The 21,962-nt window shown below is 41.5% G+C and overlaps 1 protein-coding gene across 3 annotated transcripts in view; it reads left to right on the forward strand.

The window, feature by feature from the left end:
• Gli3 (GLI family zinc finger 3) overlaps window positions 1–10,589 on the forward strand; it is a 276,508-nt gene extending 265,919 nt beyond the window's left edge. For all 3 annotated transcript variants that reach the window (XM_040291861.2, XM_005319215.5, XM_040291862.2), the window contains 2 exons: window positions 3,272–3,599; window positions 4,971–10,589. In XM_040291861.2, coding sequence (XP_040147795.1) covers window positions 3,272–3,599; window positions 4,971–7,288 — 2,646 coding nt within the window. In that variant the 3' untranslated portion in view covers window positions 7,289–10,589. The remainder of the gene's footprint in view (window positions 1–3,271; window positions 3,600–4,970) is intronic.
• The last annotated feature ends 11,373 nt before the right edge of the window (window positions 10,590–21,962 follow it).

Genomic DNA, 21,962 nt, shown 5'->3' on the forward strand with positions numbered 1-21,962 from the left:
ACGTTTTAATGATTAACCAGGTTTGTCTTTAAATTCTAGAGTCTTAAAAAGTGACATTAAGTTTAGCCAAAAATAACACAAATAGGATATTCAGCTTTATCATCATTTCTCATGGTATTTTGCAATTATAAAGTATCTTAATAAAATGTGTATATATACAAATGATCATGATATTTTTTTAAGTTAATTGATTCATACAAAGTGCTTTATATACTTTTTTGGAGGTGAGCATGTATCTATTTCATAAAATAAAGTCTACCTATATAATAACTGTGCAAAATATTCAGCAGTTTATTCTCAAATGTTTAAGGAAAATGAATTTGTGGTCTCCTAGATTATGTCATCAAACACTATGATTTATGTTCTTAGACCATTCTAAGAACCCAGAGTATCTTATTTCTTCAATGTGCATCCCAGGCTCAAGAAAGTCTTGTTTTGCTAGAGAATTTCAACAAAGCTAGCAGGTGTCCATGGATCTTTTGTGATTAATCATGTGAATTTCAATTAATGTAAGTCATATTAAAATGCATTCTGGAAAAAAGGTTTATGCAAGAATATGGGAAATAAAATACATTGCCAAAAGCTAAAAAAAAAAAGAAAAAGAAAAAAGAAAGTTTGTCCTCTTTTCCCCAAACACCCATTACAAACACCCATTATATAAAAAGAAAATTGGTAGAAATAAATATTTGTCATGATTTGGTTCAGTGACATTTGAGATGCCCCAATGGGTGAAATATTTTATAAACTAAGTCATAGAAACATAAGATCATGAGATGTTTTACAGGGAAGAAACTGAAGCTCCCTGAGGTTAATAATGTAATCACATTCCTACAATAGACTATTTTATGTATGCATGTATACACACACATTTAAATGTATGCAGATATTTTCATAAACATTTACTAATGGAGATGAAATTTACATTCCTAATGCTTTCTTTAAAAAAACATGTCTTTAATTTTATCATCATGCTATAAATTAAATTCTTTCTTCTTTTTTTCTTATTAATGCAACCTCTCTTCTGTCTAATGCTCCTAAATGTCTTGTTCTCACTTCCTAAGGACAGTGGGTAATAAGGTGAGGGAATTTTGGCTTGCCTGTTCTTTTAGTTTCGTTTTCATTTGAACATTCAACTTTTTTCATTTCATTTTTCTTGAGTTTTTGTGGCTTGGTGATATCTTTGGTAGTGAGCATTACTCAGCTATGTTTCAAATAGAGAAGCAATGTGTTTTGAACGCTCAGCATGTGGAAAATGTGGAGTTTTGATTGTTAAATTCATTGTTCCGTTTGTCTAGGTTTTCATAAGAAATCATACTGGAGTGGACCAAGCAGATGTTAGATCCTACTAAATTACTGTACTGACTAGTATATATTCCATCTTGGACCTTCAAAGAAGGTCTAGATACATCTTGTGTTAGCAATTTACCTCTATTCAAATGTCAGAGCTCACATAAGCAGTTTTCTGACTGTAAGTGCTTATGCACCTTCTCGCACACTCTATGGAAGTGTGTATTGGCATGTGTGTGCATGAATACTCATATACACAGATTCACATACACACACATTCTGATTTGATAGCCCAAGAGTGAAAGACATCCAAAGCTCTGGAAACTCCAAGTACATTAGGAAGGAGCAAGTGGTCTGGCAACCCAAGACTTTGCTAAGGCAAAAAATTATGTAAGACTTTACATACCCATGATCAGACTTGCATCTTTCTTCAATCTGCTTGGTTGCCCAGGACAGAGTTAGTGTATCATATGGCACTCACTTAGAAAGTGTTCATTTGCTTGGATATATGTACTGTGATAGCAGGGGGGGAATAAAAGTTAAGGGCTCTACTGAGAAAGCCTCTTTCTACAGACTTTCATGCCAACATTGTGTTTTCCATCTTAGATTAACTGAGTAGTCTCCAGGAGGAAGTGGAGTTCTCTTTCCCTGGAAGTTTGCTCTGTTAGCTGTTGTCAGGAGCTCTGGTTTTTATAATAACCCGGAGAAACTGCTGCAGAAGCATGGAAGTAGCCAGCTTAGACTACCGCGTCTGGCTGCTCCATGAACTTTGTGACTTTGGGCAGTCACTGACTTTTCTGAACATCACTTTTCTTATGCTTATGAAAGGATTTGACTGTTTATCAACCAGGACACCACTGGAATTTTAGATAGAACAGTTTGATGTTGTGCCAACTTCCCTGAACATTGCAGGCCCTTTTTTGCAGTGCTCCCCAGACACTGGGATAGTCAGGCTTTCCACCCTCTATTTCCAGGAACCCTGGGGTGGGGAGAAGATGATACTTTCCCTGATTGAGAACCACTGGGTTCGATTAAGTTCCCATTATTTGCATAATTTTTTTTATAGAGTCCACTTGTGTGTGGTGAGGGGAATATTTCCCAGTTCTCCTAGTGAAATGCCCAAATGGCACACCAAGGAGAACTATAAAATCAAACCTACCAATGGAGGTAGTGTAGTAGACCTCAGTGCCATCGATGAAACCCCAGACTCCTGACAGCTATGGGTTGCTGCCTTTTTTCCCCTGTACATGGCAGAAGCAAAGTGACTGAAGTTTTACCTCTTATAGCTACCTTGATGCACAACCAGCTTCAGGTTCTACAATAGCCAAAAAAAAAAAAAAGAAAAAGTAAAAATGGGGAGGAAGGATTACAAAGCTTAGGTACCAGCTCAGAGGGGCTTTTCTTAGAAAGTAATGTGTCCTATCAAGCATATATGTTTTAGCTGAGCAAAAAACAAAAACAAAACAACCCCTAAAATTAGAACCACCTGAGACAATAGTTACTAAAGTTTTGTAATCTAATTATTATTACCCAGATGTTTTTATACTTCTGTGATCTCTGGGTTTCATATTGATTCCCAACAATAATCCATAATATAAACTGTCCCCATTTTATAGATGAGGAAACTGAGGTTGAGAGTGCCTTTGTCATTTGCCCAAAGCATAAAGTCCTGGCAGTAGGACTGGAAATAAAGAAGCTGTGTTAGCAGAGTTGGCATTCAGGACAGGATTCCATGTCTGATATCATGCTGGTCACACCATATCTAATCTTCTCTGCTGTTCATTGCCTCCTCCTGCACATCAGCCTGGTGATCCATCAGTCGTTCTGGCCCCAAAGGCCACCTCCATCCACTGGAACATAGTTTTTCTTCTCATTCAACCAGCTGATAACCTGGAGGTCTTCACCTGCATGAGCTGTCATTATTGGTGTCCTTTCCTTTGTTTTTCCTGGTGACAGTTCTTTCCTTTCCTCTTGACCTCAACAGACATCTCAGCCAAGCCCTGGTGGTCAGTCTTCATGCAGCAGCCAACAGTCCCCCATCAGCAACTATTCCAACAGTGGGCTCGAGCTTCCTCTGACCGATGGAGGTAGTGTAGCAGACCTCAGTGCCATCGATGAAACCCCAGTCATGGACTCGACCATTTCCACTGCAACCACAGCCCTTGCTTTGCAAGCCAGGAGGAACCCTGCAGGGACCAAATGGATGGAGCACGTAAAACTAGAAAGGCTAAAACAAGTGAATGGAATGCTTCCTCGACTGAACCCCATTCTACCCCCCAAAGCCCCTGCGGTCTCTCCTCTCATAGGAAATGGTGAGTCCCACATCGGACCATGCCTCCCCTCAGGTGTTTTCTCTTCTTTCAAATGTGGCCAGAGCACTGTGAGAGGAACCAGGGTCCTCACTTTTATATTTGCTGGTTTCACCACCAATCTCAAGGTTATGCTAATTTACTCTGCTCTATGAATGTTGAACCCATTTGAGTTGCCTTTCTGGAGGATCCATATCTTAAAAGTAGACAATAACAGAATTGTACTAAAACAAAAAGTAAGACTGTGAATAACTCATATTCTAATGGTGAAATCATAATTATTCAACCAGGGTAAGAAAATCCCAGGAGAAGATGCATTAATGAGGGGCTGGAGTTGTGGCTCAGAGGTAGAATGCTTGCCTAGCATGTGTGAAGCACTAGGTTCGATTCTCAGCACCACATATAAAAAATAAATAAAAGTCCATTGACAACTAAAAAATTTTTTTTAAAAAAGATGCATTAATGATTAGCATTCTGGTTTCCAAAATCTAAAACCAAGAGGTTAGCCACTACTTTCATTTATGTTGGCTAAGTTCAAGACAAACATTATTCTCCATGGTCAGCCCTGATGTTAACTTTTACTTCTGAGATGACACTGTCTGAACCGCATCAGGTGTTTGTAGGATGTGAAATAAACAGGAAACCCAGCATGTAATTGTGAAATTCCTGGAATACCTTGGGCCCCTGTACTTGCATGGATCCTGAGTAATTGTGTATGTTGCAAAAGTCTTGTCTTTGCACTGCACCTGTGGAAAAGCTTAATCAAATTTAGGGGGAAACAAGGGAGATAATTGAACAACAGCAGATGAGGTAGAGAGGGAAGATGGGAGGGGAGGGGGGATAGTAGGGGATAGAAAAGGTAGCAGAGTACAACAGTCACTAATATGCCATTATGTAAAAATTTGAGTGTGTAACCCATGTGATTCTGCAATTTGTATTTGGGGTAAAAATGGGAGTTTATAACCCAATTGAGTCAAATGTATGAAAGATGATATATCATGAGCTTTGTAATGTTTTGAACAACCAATAAAAAAAATATTTAAAAAAAATTTAGGGAGTAATTGTTAGTGCTTTAAGCCAGAGATTTACAAACTACAGCCTGGGGGTTACATACAGGCTGCCACTTATTTTTGTAAAAAAAAAAAAAAAAAATTACTGGCACCCAGCCACACCTAGTCCTTCACTATTGTCTGTGGCCACTTGAATGCTAAACTGCAGAGTGGAGAGTAATTGTGCTAGAGACCACAATGACCTCAAAAGCAGAAAAAAGTTACTACCAGCCCTTTACAGAAAACCATTGCCTGATACCTTGCTTAAGTTATCCCGAGTCTCACATCCTCTCTCCTTTCCTTCCCTCCACTTTTGTCTCTCCAGGCACACAGTCCAGTAACAACTGCAGTTCGGGCGGGCCCATGACTCTTCTTCCGAACAGAACTGAGCTCTCTGGGGTGGACCTCACCATGCTGAACATGCTCAACAGGAGGGACAGCAGCACCAGCACCATCAGTTCTGCCTACCTGAGCAGCCGCCGCTCCTCGGGCATCTCGCCCTGCTTCTCCAGCCGCAGGTCCAGCGAGGCTTCGCAGGCCGAGGGACGGCCCCAGAACGTGAGTGTGGCGGACTCCTACGACCCCATCTCCACGGACGCCTCACGCAGGTCCAGCGAGGCCAGCCAGGGCGACGGGCTGCCCAGCCTGCTCAGCCTCACTCCTGCCCAGCAGTACCGCCTAAAGGCCAAGTACGCTGCTGCCACGGGAGGGCCACCACCCACGCCCCTGCCGCACATGGAGAGGCTGAGCCTGAAGACCAGGATGGCCCTACTCGGGGACAGTAGGGAGACGGGCGTGACTCTGCCTCCTGTCCACCCTCCGCGGAGATGCAGCGACGGGGGTGCCCACAGCTACGGCCGGCGCCATCTGCTGCCTCATGATGCACTGGGCAATGGCGTGAGGAGAGCCAGCGACCCTGTGCGGACCGTGTCGGAGAACCTGACCCTACCCAGGGTTCAGCGTTTCAGCAGCCTCAACAGCTTCAGTCCTCCGGGTTTGCCTCCATCTGTGGAAAAGCGAAACTTAGTGCTTCAGAATTACACCCGGCCTGAAGGCAGCCAGCCCCGTCACTTCCATACGTCCCCCTGTCCTCCCAGCATCACCGAGAACGTTACCCTGGAGTCTCTGACCATGGACGCCGATGCCAACTTGAACGACGAGGACTTCTTACCGGATGACGTGGTGCAGTATTTAAATTCCCAGAACCAAGCAGGGTATGGGCAGCACTTGCAGAGCGCTATCTCAGACGACAGCAAGGTATCCCATGGGCCCAGCGACTTTGACCCACCTGGGCTGCCAGACAGCCACATTGGCCAGCAGTACCATTCCCTGGAGCAGCCTTGCACGGAAGGCAGCAAAACCGACTTACCTATTCAGTGGAATGAAGTCAGCTCTGGAAGTGCAGACCTGTCCTCCTCCAAGCTAAAATGTGGCCAGCAGTCCAGGGTGCAGCAGGCCCGAGCTTTTGGGTTATATAACAACATGGTGGTCCACCCTCAGAATCCATGGAGGGGTGAGAACAGCCCTGCGGGGGGATATCAGACCCTGGGGGAGAATGGCAGCTCCTATAGTGGCCCAGAGCACTTGGTGATACACAGTGGCAGGGGCACTGGCATGAATGGAAATACCTTCCATGAACAGTCCTATAAAGCCCAGCAGTATGGGAGCTGTCTCAACAGGCAGCCAGTGGCCCCTAGTGCTCTAGACAGTACCTGCAGTGCTGGGATACAAGGTTCGAAGCTGAAAAGCACCACCATGCAAGGGAATGGGGGTCCGCTGGATTATGGCCTGTCTGCGGCACCAAATGAGTCAGCTGGCAGCACAGTGAATGGCATGCAGACCCAAGACCCAATAGGACAAGGGTATCTCCCTCACCAGCTACTCAGCGACAGCATGCAGCATCAGGGGGCAGGCCGCCCCAGTCAGCAGATGCTAGGACAGGTTAGTGCTACCTCACACATCAACGTCTATCAAGGGCCAGAGAGCTGCCTACCTGGGACTCACAGCATCAGCAGCCAACCATCAAGCTTGGTAGTTGTCAGGGGCTACCAGCCATGTGCCAGCTATGGGGGCAGCAGGCGCCAGGCTATGCAGAGGGGCGGCCTCACTCTGCAGCAAGGACAGCTCAGTGATGCAAATCAAGCCTGCAGGGTGAATGGCATCAAGATGGAGATGCAAGGACAGCCCCAGCAGCTCTGTTCTAATATGCAGAATTACTCTGGTCAGTTCTATGACCAAACCATGGGCTTCAGTCAGCAAGACACGAAAGCCGGTTCATTTTCCATTTCAGATGCCAACTGCCTGCTACAGGGAGCCGGCGCCGAAAACTCTGAATTACTTTCCCCAGGTGCTAACCAGGTGACAAGCACAGTTGACAGCCTCGACAGCCATGACCTAGAAGGGGTGCAGATTGATTTTGATGCCATCATAGATGACGGGGACCACTCCAGCCTGATGTCAGGGGCCCTGAGCCCAAGTATCATTCAGAACCTTTCCCATAGTTCCTCCCGCCTCACCACACCAAGAGCGTCCCTCCCATTCCCAGCCCTATCTGTGAGCACCACCAACATGGCTATCGGGGACATGAGTTCTTTGCTGACCTCCCTCGCGGAAGAAAGCAAATTCCTTGCAGTTATGCAATAGGCGTTAGGCAAGAAAGACTGCAAACAGACGTAAAACTTTAGGAGTTGAAAGATTAAATTGACTCCGTTTTTGGCTGGTTTGTTTTTTTAGTTCTGTATGTATTTTAGCAATCTCATCTCATCAAACTGGGATGTGTTTCAAGTATATTCCTTTTATGGAAAAGGACTCTGAAAAACCCTAAGGTATTCTAGGGAGAAACTGTCTTCCATTTCAGTTTTGAATCAGTATTGTTACACTCAAACCACCCTCTTCTTCTTTTTTTTTTTAACTGTAAGCCCGCCCCCTTTTTTAGTAAACCAATGTAAATGTGTGATGTGCATGTTCTTTCTTTTAGAAGAGAAGTCAAGTTAAAGGATTTGACATGTTTCTCTGTTACTCCAAGGAAAACGGAGTTAGTATGCTTGTGACCGAAGGGGTTACATGTCCAGTTTTCTTTCTTCCTTTTTTTTTTCCTTCTTTCTTACATATACTCAATGTTTTGTTTTTGTGTTTTCTATTTTTTAATTCCCACATTGGGCACAAGAATCAGAATATGGATAGTGAGTTTAAGAATCTTTCGTGGGTGCACTGTAGCATAGATAGCAGATTTTGACATGCTCCCAAACCCTAATCCAATTCAGGGCATACTTTTGAAAGCTACACAGAAGTGGAGACCTGGGGCTCTTGCAAATGAAAATAGTTTGCTCACAGTTTGCTTCCTATCCATAAGCGTGTTTGGGGTGGGTATTTCTATATGGTCAGTTCTCAGTTATCTTATTTGCCTTCTCTCTCTATCTTCACAAGCATCCAGCACTGTTTAATGCTACAGGGAGAGAGAGAAGACAGGCAATTGGTGACACTCAGACATGCTGCTACTTTTATTTGTTCTAGTAAGAAGTTAGGTAGATTCTAGATTGAAGCAGTTGGGTAGAATTAGTTTGGGGAATACTGCTGGGCTTGCTATATTTGTTGATTAGATCCCATCTCTTTCTCCATTGACATAGATAACTGAGAATTGATGTTCATAGTTCTAAGTATATAGGTATTTAAACAACCCCACAACTGGCTATACCATTAACATTTATTAATTCCACTATAGGATTTCTATTCTATGTGCCCTATTGTAAGGGATTTGTAAAATTTAGTTGTAAAAGGAAAAGCTCACATACATTGATATTGGGAATAAATTGCTTCAACAATTTTTAGCATTTGAGAACATAAAAGAAGATACTTAATAACTGTGTGTGGATACCGTTGTTCTTATTCTCTCTGTCCAGTGAAGCATCCATTTAAGAAGTTAAATGTTATATACCATTAGTCCTTATTATGGACTAGTATCTTTTCTTCTGTTTTGGATTAAAACATATAAAGATTTAAAAAGTGCAGCTACTCCCCATGTGCAATTGATACACATAAAAGTCATACTGTGTGTGCAAAAAGAGTACATGGATTATTCAGCATATTGCTTTTAAAAATATGTAATTATTAAAAATATTAACACCTCAAGCAACCTGCTGTATGCTGTCCCCTATTAACCCCTGGAGTTGGATTTATCCAAAGTGATTCACTCTTCAATTGTGTGGCTTTGTCCCTTAATTTGTACTTTTTAAATTAATAGAAAGACAACAATCAAGTAAAACAAAGTGATAAATAATAGAAAGAATGTTAGGACCTGCCTTTTTTTTACATTTATTTTCTGTTACTTGGACCAAGAATCTCAGCACAGAGGTAAATTTGCCATTTAAGATTTTGTGGCTAAGACTGTTGGGTTTGCTTTCAACTAGATGTTCCTGAGACTTAGCAGAGTAATAGTGGCAAATTTTCCTTCATGTCCTACTGTCCTTCCACAATAGCCCCTCCTTTTAAATAAAGGATATCTCCCATTTGGAACAGCCCATAAGCAAAAGAGAACTGATCTGAGCTCAGGACAGTAGAGTTTCTATAACCTTTCAGCTGAAAAACAAGGTTTTTCTCTATTCCTCAGACAGGTCACCTTCTTATTACAAAATCAATGATCTGTTCCCTGAATCTGATTTTTCCGCAAACCTTACAGTCTCCAGGAACTAGGTTTATCTTGAATGCTGCTATGGTTTGGCCCCATCTGTTCCCTACTCCTGAGCAAGGAGACTGGATCCTGCCATACTGCTCTCTCTCTCCAGCAGACTTCTTTCCTGGTAGTATTCTTGCATAGGACCTGCATTACCATAATCCTTCTTGGAAGGATGGACAGCAGTGGGGACCAGGACTATTGTCATCCTAATCATCTGCTTTTCCCTCTGGTTTCATGTTACTCTCTGATTTTCCTCCTTTAAGTTTTCTTTTCTGTCCTTGTTTTCCTTGCTGTGGCTTTGAACTTGCAGGAGACACACGTTTCACCTTGATATTTGGCCTCTCTGTATATATGGAAATCAGAAAGGAGAGAAGAAGAAAGTGCTTTCCCAGGATTTTGATGATCTGTAGTGACAGTCAAATGGAAGGAAGGTCTTGTGAAGTCACTTAGAAGTATCCTTTGGGGACAAGGGATTTCTGCAGACCTGTTATCTCATATCGAAGGACCACCCACAACCTCCAACCTTCTTTCCATTTCTCTGACCTGTGCATCTAGAAAGATAGCACTTACTCATTAATGTCACCATTTACTCTTTAATAAAAAAATGCAGGCCCATACAATCTGCATTAAACATGTTTTTATTTTTCAAGCCATTTTTACTGTCTAAAGAACAAATTAAACCACCCCTGTGCTCCTCACACATTGCTCATCCTCTTGAGCCACGAAGTTTTGATTCTTGCGATGTATGTGCCTTATTTTATGTTGATCTTGTCAATGAGAGGGACCAGTTGGTGTGGCCCAATCAGCGCGCCAAGGCTGTTTGCTCAGTGAGCCCGCAGGCAAGCGAGCAACTGTAGCAGAGTCTAAGCTTTCTTGTAACCTGGTTTCCTGTGTTGTTTTGAACTGATAGGAGGATGTTCTCTTCTGACAAGTTACCCTTGTGTATCCTGCAAATGTGTAAGATAAAATACAAGTTCGTTTTTTTCACCTTTTTTAGATTTTTAAAAAATAAAATGTGTAATCCTTTTTAAAAAGAAACACATGTAAATACATTTAAGTATTGTAGGCAAAGTGTTCGAATGTGACCGGCCCCGGCCTTCCGTGGAAAAGCCTGCAGCCGCTCCAAGCTCTGCACCCACCTGGAGCCCAGAGCACCGCAGCCCAGACACAGATGAACTCTACCTTGACTTTCAGAACCACTTAGTCCTTTTGTAACAAAGAAAAAAAAAATAATGTTTCTTACAATGTCAATAAAAAACTCTTTGTACTGAATTTTTTTATTGGATTGTTTATTTAATACACAATTGAATAGAAAGAGTGCTTTCCTTGGAAAAATCCAGAGCCCATGTTTGGATGTAGACCCCCCACCATATAAGCTGAGTGAACTTCTGCTATAAGACTCAGATTCTGCATCCCTCAAATAGAGACTAAGATGCTGGTATGTACTGCTTGTGGTGTCCTGAGATGCATATATCACACACACAAACATACACACAGGGATCTACTGGGGACATGCTAATCGTCATCATTATTGTGTTTCTTTTTTTGTTGTTGCTTTGCCAAAGTCTAATTTAGGATTGTAATAGGATTTAAGATATAATATCCTAATTCATCCCTCTTTTACATATTATTCTTCATTACTGAGATATCCTAACACACTAAAAGAAAATCTGGCTGGGTGTGGTGACGCACACCTGTAATCCCAGCAGCTCTAGAAGCTGAGACAGGAGGATCCCAAGTTCAAAGCCAGCCTCAGCAAAAGCAAGGTGCTAAGCAACTCAGTGAGTCCCTGTCTTTAAATAAAATACAACATAAGGCTGGGATATGACTCAGTGGTCGAGTGCCCCTGAGTTCAATCCACAGTACCCCCCCCCAAAAAATCTGATATAACCTCAGTTAGAAATATAAGTTATTTGTCTTGTCTTTTCATGTGAGTTTGCAATGTTAACTCTAGATCACCATAAGATTCCAAAATATGGTCCCTTTCTTCTAGTAGCAGCACATCTTTTCAGCCACCTGCTCAGGATAGTTATAGGATGGTGGTCCTGTGTGTGAGTATCTCAAGGACACAGGACAGGTGTAGCCATGTAAATGTGCACTCACATGCTCACTCACGTGCCTCTTCATGTGTCACAGAGGAACCTTATGTCTTATGAGTGACAGACACTTCCTTTTCTGTTACCTAACAGGGTTTCCCAGCCCTAAGGATGCTTCATACCTTCCTGATTCACAGGAGAGAATTTCCTATCCCAAACACTCTGCTTTAATAACTAGAGCTTTCACTAAAGGCGTCCAAATGAATTCAGGGGAAAAAAATGAGAAAACATGAATTTATACTCTTCCTCAGGTATAAATTCTCAGCTCACAAAGATGCATGTCATGGATCAAGTCAAAATGGAAGAAATAAAGAGAAATGGTGCTAACAGAAAGGAAAATGGGAAAAGGGATGCTCCCAGGAACAAGGGGAGACATGTGCTATAGATGCCTTTAATCCACACAAGCTGGCAGGGGTATGGCTCACAGCTCTGCTTTAAAAAAATGCCTCCTATGGAAGAAATGTGATAGAAACAGATTTGAGGTAAAAAATATATATATATATATATATATATATATATATATTTGGTATTTCATTAAGCTCTATTTGTAATCTTTTGGGGAATTTAAAAACATACATTACTCAAACAAGCACATAATAGGACAATGCTAAAATAAGATGGGAAAAAAATCATTGCACGGGCTGGGGTTGTGGCTCAGCAGTAGAGCGCTTGCCTGGCATATTCGAGGCCCTGGGTTCAATCCTCAGAACCACATAAAAATAAATAAATAAATAAAGGTATTGTGTCCAACTACAACTAAAAAATAAATATTAATTTAAAAAAAAAAAAAACACCCACGGCCAAAGTATCTTATTCATCTTTTTTCCTCCTAGGTTTTCTATTTATTTGCTTGGCAGTTTTCCCTTCCATTCTATTTTAGAGTATATTTGCCATTCCAAAGACAATCTGGGTTCATCTTTCCTTTAATGTTAGTTCTTAAATATCATTTTCCAACACAGACCTTGTTTATGCCTGCTATATCTAGTTATTCAACCACCTGATGATTTAAAAAAATAATAATAGAATTTAATTTTGTTGTTAGGCTTGTTTTCTGTAAATTTATCGCCTATCACTGAACCTTCTACTTCTTCACACATTGTTGAAATTCTTCCTCAACATCCAGTTCATGGTAGCTCATGATGGTCCCTCCCTTCAGAAAACGTATAGTATCTGAAATATGAGACAGACAATGATGACATAAGCCATTCATTCAACAGTGCTTCCTACATGTCTATTATCCCATTCCCATTCCTTTAAAGGGATTGGAAATGAAAGATGAATAAAACACAATGTGCCCATAAGTTCCATCCCAACAGAGACAGACATGTAAACACAAAGACAATGCCATGCACTAGTGGAAAATGTTCAAGGGGAACTTCAGCTTGTCTATCAAAAGTTGTCATAGCAGAGCCTCTTAAATGTGGGACTATTGACATCATGGGCTAGATAATTCATTGTTGTAGGATACTGTCTGAGGTTCTCAAAATTATTTAATGGTGTCTTTGGTCAATACTCATTAGATGCCAGTAGCATCCCCCTAAGTTAAGACAACCAAAAACATCTCCACACATTGCTACATGTTGCATTCAGGTAAAATCACTCCAGGATGAGATCCCTGGTTTCTGGGATGAAAATACATCAAGAGACATATCACAGGCAGGAAAACAGAGAGGGATTCCAAGAATGACCTAGACTTGGAAGCCTTTGGTCTGTAGATGACAGATGAAGGGTAATAGTACCATTGCTGGACACAGGACTCACATGTGAAGAGGACAGGAACAAACCTGAGGAATACCAGCCTCAGGAACTAAGAGACAGGCAAAGTAGAGTTAGAAAGAAGATGGAAGAGGAGAGGCAGATAAGAAAGGAGGAGGGAGGGCATGCTCTGAAAACCCAGGGAAGCCAAAATGGGCAAAACCAGCAACTGGGTCAAGAAGGTCTTGGATTAAAACATACCAGTTTTGAGAGTTAGGAGACCCCAGCTGATCTGGGAAGGCCTTTTCTAATGGGATGATTGAGAGAAGGAATCAGATACAATAGTTGAGAATTAAGTGGCACATGATACACTTGGAAACTACTTGGTGGCTTTTTTTTTTTTCAAATAGCATGCCACATTTTCTTATCACTGACAATTAAATCATGACCTAATTTTTTATCCTCTAAAAACATATTAGAATTTCAGTAGTTCTCCAACTAGAAGAATTCATACTTCAAGGTTCTGATTCACACAGTTTCCTAGGAAAGAGAAGAGGTAATACATAAAGGAAAGGTTAAAAGTTTTGGGTTTTTTCCCCCCCCTTTGTAGTTGTTGTTGTTTTTCTTTCTTCCTTCTTCTTTTTCCTACTCTCTCTTCCTCTACCTCTCCTTCTTCCCCTCCTTCTTTTCTTTCTCCCTCCCTCTCTGCAAGGGACTAGACTATGTTGATCAACCAATAAGACAGAGGTAGGAGACAGAAAATGTTTGCTGTTAACATGAGCAAAGCAAGCATCAGAATCACTGGGACTGTGAGATAAGACACCTTTCCTTCTGGAATGTAAGGGCAGGTGGTGCAGATGAAGACAGGTTTGGATAGGTATGCTGGAATGGGCATAGGTCAAGCCACTACAAGAAAGCAAGGTGACTCTGCTGAAGTTAGAGCAGTCTAGCAATGTGTCAGGAAGGCCACTGAACTTGACTAGACCTTTGGAATACACAGATAGCGGGGACGTGTTGGAAGATAGGAGAAAAGAGCATGAAGCACAGCAAGGGTCGCAAGTGAATACTCCCCTCTCATTCCTATAGGATCTGGATGGAATGACTGGGGCCAAAACTGAGTTATATTGATTTCTTTAAGGAAAATAATTTTTAATAAATACCTTTTGGCATTAATAGTGGGTGGCATGTGATGGGGGTTGCTGGGGAGGAGCTGGAGGGAAGCAGGGTAGAAGAGGCAACCTTAAACCCTGTGCTTGTAGGCACAGCCTCTCTTATGCTCTTAGTTCCTCCCTGCAGAGAGGAAGCAGGAGAGGAGGCAACAGAGGGTCTGTGGAAGGTGCAGAATGCTGTGCATTTCTCTCCCCAGCCTCTTCCCACCAGCCTCAGGAAGCTGTTCCCAACTCTGACAAGGGCAGAGCATGACCATGATCATGGGGGTGTTGGATAGAGCCACGACCAGAGACAGGACTTTTCATCACCAGTTCTTCCTCAAGTAAGCAAGATGCTTCAGATGGAATTCCAAGTTAGCAATGTCTATGAATTAAAGTCACATTCAGGAATACTTGGATGAAGTAGATGGCTAATTTCCTCATTGGTACCTCTATTTCCCACCCTGCCCCAGTTCTGTGGGGCTGAGCTCATACGTCCCTCTCCTACTTGAGATTTCCTAGCTGTAGCTGAGCGGCTGAAGGTGGAGGAGAACTGGATAGTATGCAAACCAAACCAGAAGACCAGCCTTGCTTGGAGGCCTCCCCTGAGGAGAAAGTTTTGCTACTGGTTTGATTAAGCATTTACTAACTGGGGTAGATTATGGATTGACTATACTTGCCACACTGCCTATGACTCATAGGGCTTCTTTCTCATGGCCTATCTAAAGAAAGTTCCTCAAAGTACAGGCAGCTAAAACCTGACCACATCCGTGCTTCTGAAAAAGGTCCAGCCCTGGAATGCGTAGCTCTAATGCCAGTGGTACAAGGTGTATGTCAGCAGTCATATCTATCCTGGCTCCCAGCACCTGAACCATCAAAATAAAAACCCAGAATATGCATTTGGTTGTATTTATAACCCAGAGCATTACTCCTGGTATTCTGTTAACCCTTTGTTGGACAACTGAAGAGCTTATACAACAGAAGATTAAGTTATCTGAGCTCATTAGAGAGGAGGGACAGGAAGAGGACCAATATGTCTGTGTGCTTGCTTGGCAACCTGCAAGAACCTCTGCTCCTGGAAGGGTCCTTAAGGAGAGCGGGGGAAGAGAAAGTACTTGCCCTGGGAGCAGAGCAGCCAGTTCATTTTGAATACTACCATGCTTCTGGGCCAATGTTCTTCCCTGCAGCTGGGAAGCCTCCTGGGCTCAGAAATTCCAAGGGGCCAACATAATCCATGCTCAGAAGTTGGGCTGCAGCTCCTCCTTGCTGGCAGACACTAGCCTCAGCCTTTTTGGGCTTGCAAGAGCCAAATGCGCTGCGGAGGTGTGATTCACTGAGTTCCCAGAGGAAGGGGAGGCAGCCAGCTGGCAGAGGATTACTGAACAGCCAGGCCAAGGAATTCCATTGCTGTTTGGATGGAGACAAGCAGCCAGCTACCTCCCATCTCCTCCTCCCTGGCTGAGGCACAGAGCTGGAGACCAGCCAGGTCTCTGGGGGGAAGGAAAGAAAAGAGCTGAGCTGCTTCACTTACAACCAAGATAAGAAGTCTGTGGCTGGTGAGTCAAGACAAGAAATACTTGTGTTTGCATTTGAAGGTGATTGTGATGCCCCCAAATGTTTACCCCAAATATACCTAGATGCTTTCTCCAGAGGTAATTTTGTAATAAACAGAAAACTTGTTAGGCAAGAAAAATAATATTGGGGGGGCTGGGGTTGTGGCTCAATGGTAGAGCGCTTGCCTAGCATATGTGAGGCACTGGGTTCAATTCTCTGCACCACATATAAATAAAATAAAGATCCATTGCCAACTAAAAAGTATTCTTTAAAAAAAATAATAATAATATTGGCTGTCAAACAAACAAAAAGCCCAATGTGCATGTCAAAGCTTAAGGATAGTCTATAATTTCCTGAATAAGAGGTCCCTTTCCCTTGTACTTTGGATACCTCAGGGTCTCAGGGGTGAAAAGTTACTGCTTCATTGCTTAGCCATTTTTAACCTTGTTATTCTTTTTTTTAAAATTTGTTTGTTTTAATCAGTTATACATGACAGTGCAATAAGAAACTAACTGGGCCATGAACCCAGACCCCCTTGACACCTTTGGTTTGTCCCATATCCTTCCAAAGATGAGGTCATGAAACATCAGGACAAATATTTCCCCTGAAGTTCATGCAAAGAACAAAAACCAAAGATCCCATCCAAGCTTCCTCCCTCTGAAGCTTAGATCAATGTGTCACTTGGATTAAGGTAACAGCCAAGAAAGATCCTATCTCATCTTCTTCTGCCCTATCTACAGGTCAGTAACAAACAAGCTTCTCTCTTGTGCCTTCAAAGCAGTGGGGAGAACATTCCAGCACCCTACTAGACAGAAGGTCAAGGAGCAACCTTTCCTTAGGTTGCCTTGACCCAGCTTTCTTCACTTGCTCTGCAGTTTTAAATCATTTAGTATCTCTTCCCACTCTTCTGCCTGAACATCCTACAGCTTCCAATGTGGTGCTGATTCCAACTTGTACGAAATCCTTTTGGAGACTATCCTAAATCAAGTGCATTTAACATGAAGCCAAAAGGAAAGTTTTTCAAAACAAGCTGATTTTAATCCAGCCATGTGCACTGAAATTCTAGCTTCATCCTGTCATAGGGTTTTCCCCTATAAGAAGAAATGCAAAGAGGATGGAAAAAAATGGGTGCTTAGAGAACAACTTCAACTGGCATCCTGCAGTTTAATTCTGTACTAACCACTCAGACAGTAAGATGAGTATGAACCCCACAAATGAACAGCTCAGTCCTCCATAAGACTGACCCAAGTTCTGGTGCCAACAACAAGTTTATGGGTTCCTTAGGCTATTATACTTCTGAATGGCTACAGATTCAGGAGTTCTCATGACTCCCTCAGGTTGATAAATTCTCCAGAATTATGCCCAGAACTTAAGCAATTGTCATCCTTAGGTTTACAGTTTCATTATAAAGACTATAAGTGAGAGGTAGCCATATGTGAAGATGTATACGATGAGGCAGGGAAGACACAGAATCCAGAGCTTTCCCACTCTTTCCTTGCAGAGTCAGGCTGCATCACCTTATAGTGGTATCAGTGTGTTCAACCACCAGGGAACTTTTCTCAGTCTCTGTGTCCAGAGGTTTTATAGGGATTTTATTGACTGAGCATAATTGATTAAACCATTGGCCACATGATTGAACTCAGTCTCCAGCCTTTTCCTTTCTCTAGAAGCCAAGCTAGCTCAATGCCCCAATCCTCCAATCATGTGGTTGGTCTTCTGGTGACCAGGCCCTGTCTAGGAACCCACCATAAGTCAGATCATGAATATAAACTAGGATGTGATCCAAGGGTCTCTAAATCACAAAGATACGCCTTTCACTGGGGAAATCCCAAGAGTTTTAGAATCTTCCTTCCAATAGCCAGTGACAAAATTCATCCAATTTCTTAACATACAGAACAAATAGACCCAGAACTGAGAAAGAAGAATAGACAAGAGCAACAGATGCCTGGAGCTATGGGATCCCAGGTCCTTGGAGAAGCCCTGACTCTGACTGGCATTTGGACTGAAGGCCAACACTGTCTCCAATCAGTAGATAGGAGGTTTACTTGCTCCTTGGATCTTCAAAGTTCTCATTTGGAAAAGAGGACTTGACATTGTAAATTCAGCAACCAGGAGGCAGCAGCCACAGGGTACTCAGTGAAAATTTCTATTGTTATTTCTTTTCACTTAACCCTGGCAGTGACTGCGCATGGTTGAAGTACAGGAAAGGAGGCCCACAGTGTGCAGGAAAGCAGAGGAGCTGGAGCTCCCAACAGTGGCAAGACACATAGGTCTCTCCTTCCCATCTGGTCTGCCTGTTTGTTAGTCCTGGAATTTGCACTTTAAGAGGTGGGAAGGGGACACTGTAAAGGGATCTTCATTCAGACCTATCTTATAGGAATCAAAAAGTTCAAAGAAGCAAATACTATAGATGGTACTTTACAAAAACATCCAGTATATAATTGTATATAGTAATTCTAGAACTTAGATTTCTTAATCCTAAAATAACAAAAAGGAAGACAATGCTTAAAAAGACATTGCATTTTTATATGAACTTGTGCATATAGATGTATCTACACAATCCAGATGCACTCTGCAGCAGCCTGATCTTTTTACATATCACAAATCAAATTTCTTACCACAGTAAGAAATGAGCTCAAGACAATCCATATTTCACCACACAGATCACAATACCAAATTCATCTTCAACTATTTTATTTGAGCAGTCTTGAAAATGGGTCATCATTTCTTAATGTTTATTTAATTGCTAAGTTTGTTGTTTGGATAATTCAAGTATTTTGAATTTAAGATAAATTACCTCCTTTAGAACTCAAGAACACAACCCAGTGACAACCTGGTGAATAAAAACTTATAGTTCTGCACAAAGAAAGCCACTGTTAATGTTTTGGTGTTTACTCCCAGTCTTCATGTTGCTGCATTTTTTTCAAATTACATTCATTTTCTTCTTGTTGCAAGATGCATACATGCTCTTTGTGAAAACTAAAGGAAAATATCCAAAGCAGATCAAATCCACCTGTCATTTGACCACCCAGAAATAAATTCTGTTTGCATCTTGTGATCTATTTCTGGGTCTTCCTTTTACAAATAATATTTAATGATAAGTATTTTTTGCATGCCATTAAAAATTCTTCCAAAACATGTGGGTGTAAGAGGGAGAGGAGAGATCAGTGATAGAAAATCAGGAGACTGGACTTCCTATCTTATAGTTGTAGGCCGGCGATGTTCTGCTTTTTTCTTTCCTAATGAAGGATCCCAAGAGCAGATGCAGAGAGAAATCTTATCTGAATGTACCTTATCTGGATTTAAGAAGAGCTCAAGAGATCACCTGCACCCCCCGGCCCCAACACACACACACCCATACCAATAAAAGGAAGTCTCCAGTTGGGAAGGTGACTGACCAGGCACCTAGATATTTAAAACAAACAAACAAACAACAACAACAACAACAACAAAACACTAACAACCTCATCAGAACATTCTTTGAAGCCCCTAACTCTCCCTCTTGTTAAGTTATAAACCTTTTGTTCAACTCTGGCTGCTTCAGTGAATTACTCATTATAAAGTGCTGCTGCATTCATAAGAATAAAAATATTTTTTTCTATTGATTCATCCATTGTCAACTACATCATAGATTTCAAACTATTTAGAGCTAAGATGACAGGTTTCTTCTCAGCAGTTTTGGGGATGAAGGTGACCTGGTCTGACTGCAGCTGAGCCCTCTATCCAGAGGTGCAAAAGTACACTTTCTTACTAGCTATGACTCCCAGATGTCTGTTCTGGGTCTGGGTCAATAAGGGTGGTGAGAACCTCTCTTTTCTTATCTTTAGATTTATAGGAGAAAAGTTTGACTAGAACTAGTTGTTGGGATACTATGGCTCATGTTATAGTTAGCAAATGTATGTCCCATTGTACTGTTTTCTGTTGTGCAATCTAAAAGTATTATTTGTCATTAGATGGTACATCATAGGGCAGAACTCAGGTATAAGACCTTTACTCACCAATAAGCCCAGGTTCTGCTTCCATTTGACTTTGTGTCCCAGCAGCTTGGCTTTGAAAATCAGAGAGTTGGTCTAATCTTCCACATGCTAAAGTTGCACACTGTTGGATCTGTGTGTTGAGGGGACAACTATCAGGCTGAGGTGTGAGACACCAAGTGCATTATCTTCTGACCAAGTGCACTGTGCATTCTTATATCATCAACATCTCTCATGGTATTTTCCAAATCTAAATCCTTTCTTTTCTCATTGCTTCTGCCACATTGACATGTTATTCCTGCTTTTTTACTACCTTTAAATGATCTTATGGGGAGTACCTTTTCCATGCCCTCTTTGGGCTGTCTCTTGTGCCCATAGTTAAGTCATCAAAGGGTGTATTCTTTCGAATTTTTTCACATTTAGTATGAGTATGGTCTTTGAAGCAGAATTAGGATCCCAGTCTTCTCTGGTTGAAAGGTGCCAAAAGTTCTTCCCAACATTTGTTTCAAGACCTCTCTGATCTCCCTACTTTATCCTCCTTCTCTCATGGGAAGATCTTCATCAACTGAAACCCCACCTCCCCCAAATCCCTGCCGATGCTGCACCATTTTTGGACTAGTTTGTCTTTCTGGTTGGTATGACTTCACTAAAGGTAATATAGAACTTCAATGCTCCTCTGAAAAGAGTTAAATGTCCCATACTGGCTCTTCTAAGACCCTTCCCTTCCCACTCCAGTCTCTCAACTCCCTAGAATCACTGGGACTTTAGACCTCTAGTGCCCACCTGGAACCTTCAAAGAGAGTCACTTGCATGTTAAAATGCTAATTTGAAGGGGCTGGGGATGTGGCTCAAGTGGTAGTGCGCTCGCCTGGCATGCATGCGGCCAGGGTTCGATCCTCAGCACCACATACAAACAAATTGTGTCCACCGAAAACTAAATAAATATTAAACTTTTAAAAAAATGCTAATTTGAAGCAGGTTAGATATTTTATCCACTTGTATGGACTTTGGAGATATCCAGAGAGCCATGTGATATATCCTCAGTCCCTCACTTAGAACTTCACTCAGAACTCTCATAAGATTCCACGCCAGGCAGAGAAAAATCTTAAAAGTCTCCTCTAAAAATAACAGGGAGAAGGGGCTGGGATTGTGGCTCAGCGGTAGAGCGCTCACCTAGTATGTGCAAAGCCCTGGGTTCGATCCTCAGCACCACATTAAAAATTAAATAAATAAATAAAATAAAGATATTGTGTCCAACTACAACTGATAAAAAAAAATATATCAGAGGGAAATGTTAACCCTCACATTGACTTCAATTTATTCCATCTTCCAGAAACAAAATTTGGGTGAAATTTTTAAGTGGACCAAAGACAAAAACAACTCTTAATGTAAACTAGTGAGTTTTGCATTCCTCTGTCAATGCCTGACTCAGAGCTTACATTTTAGAATGAAAGCTATAACCTCTCCATTTGTGTCTATCTATATGTTTATGGATGTATTAAAGTGTGGTATTTTGCTGCTTCTGGATGGGTTTTACCAAATTAGCATATGAAATTGCTTTATAAATTCTATTTTAATAGGCTTAGAGAGAAATAAGCACATATAAGTTAATTCTTTCTAAGTCTCTCAGAGGTGTAAGAACTAAGGCCTATGTTTTACATGGTCACATTATTTGGGTAAATATGGTCAATAAGACAAATTTGATATTGTTGATTTAATAAAAACAGGTATGTTTTCTGAATTATCAACATTAAGCTTAATATAAGCATACATTTTTTTTTCTACTTGAGTTTCTAATCAAATAAGTTTACGTTATACCACTAGAAATATAAGTTTATAAAAATTATACATTAAAGAAATGACAGACACAGCAGGGCATGGTGGCGAATGCCTATAACCCCAGCATCTTGAGAGGCTGAGGTAGGAGGATCACGAGTTCAAAGCCAGCTTCAGCAACTTAGGGAGGCCCTAAGCAACTCAGTGAAACTCTGTCTCTAAATAAAATACAAAAAAAGAGCTGAGGATATGGCTCAGGGCTTAAGCACTCCTGAGTTCAATCCTCGGTACCAAAAAAAAAAAAAAAAAAAGACAGATGCAATAAAAATGGGTAGCTTGATATCTATTACTTTGTATTTATCAATAACAGCAGAAGAGGGGCTAGGGTTGTGGCTCAGTGGT

Source organism: Ictidomys tridecemlineatus, chromosome 2, assembly GCF_052094955.1.
Source record: "Ictidomys tridecemlineatus isolate mIctTri1 chromosome 2, mIctTri1.hap1, whole genome shotgun sequence".
NCBI lineage: Eukaryota > Metazoa > Chordata > Mammalia > Rodentia > Sciuridae > Ictidomys > Ictidomys tridecemlineatus.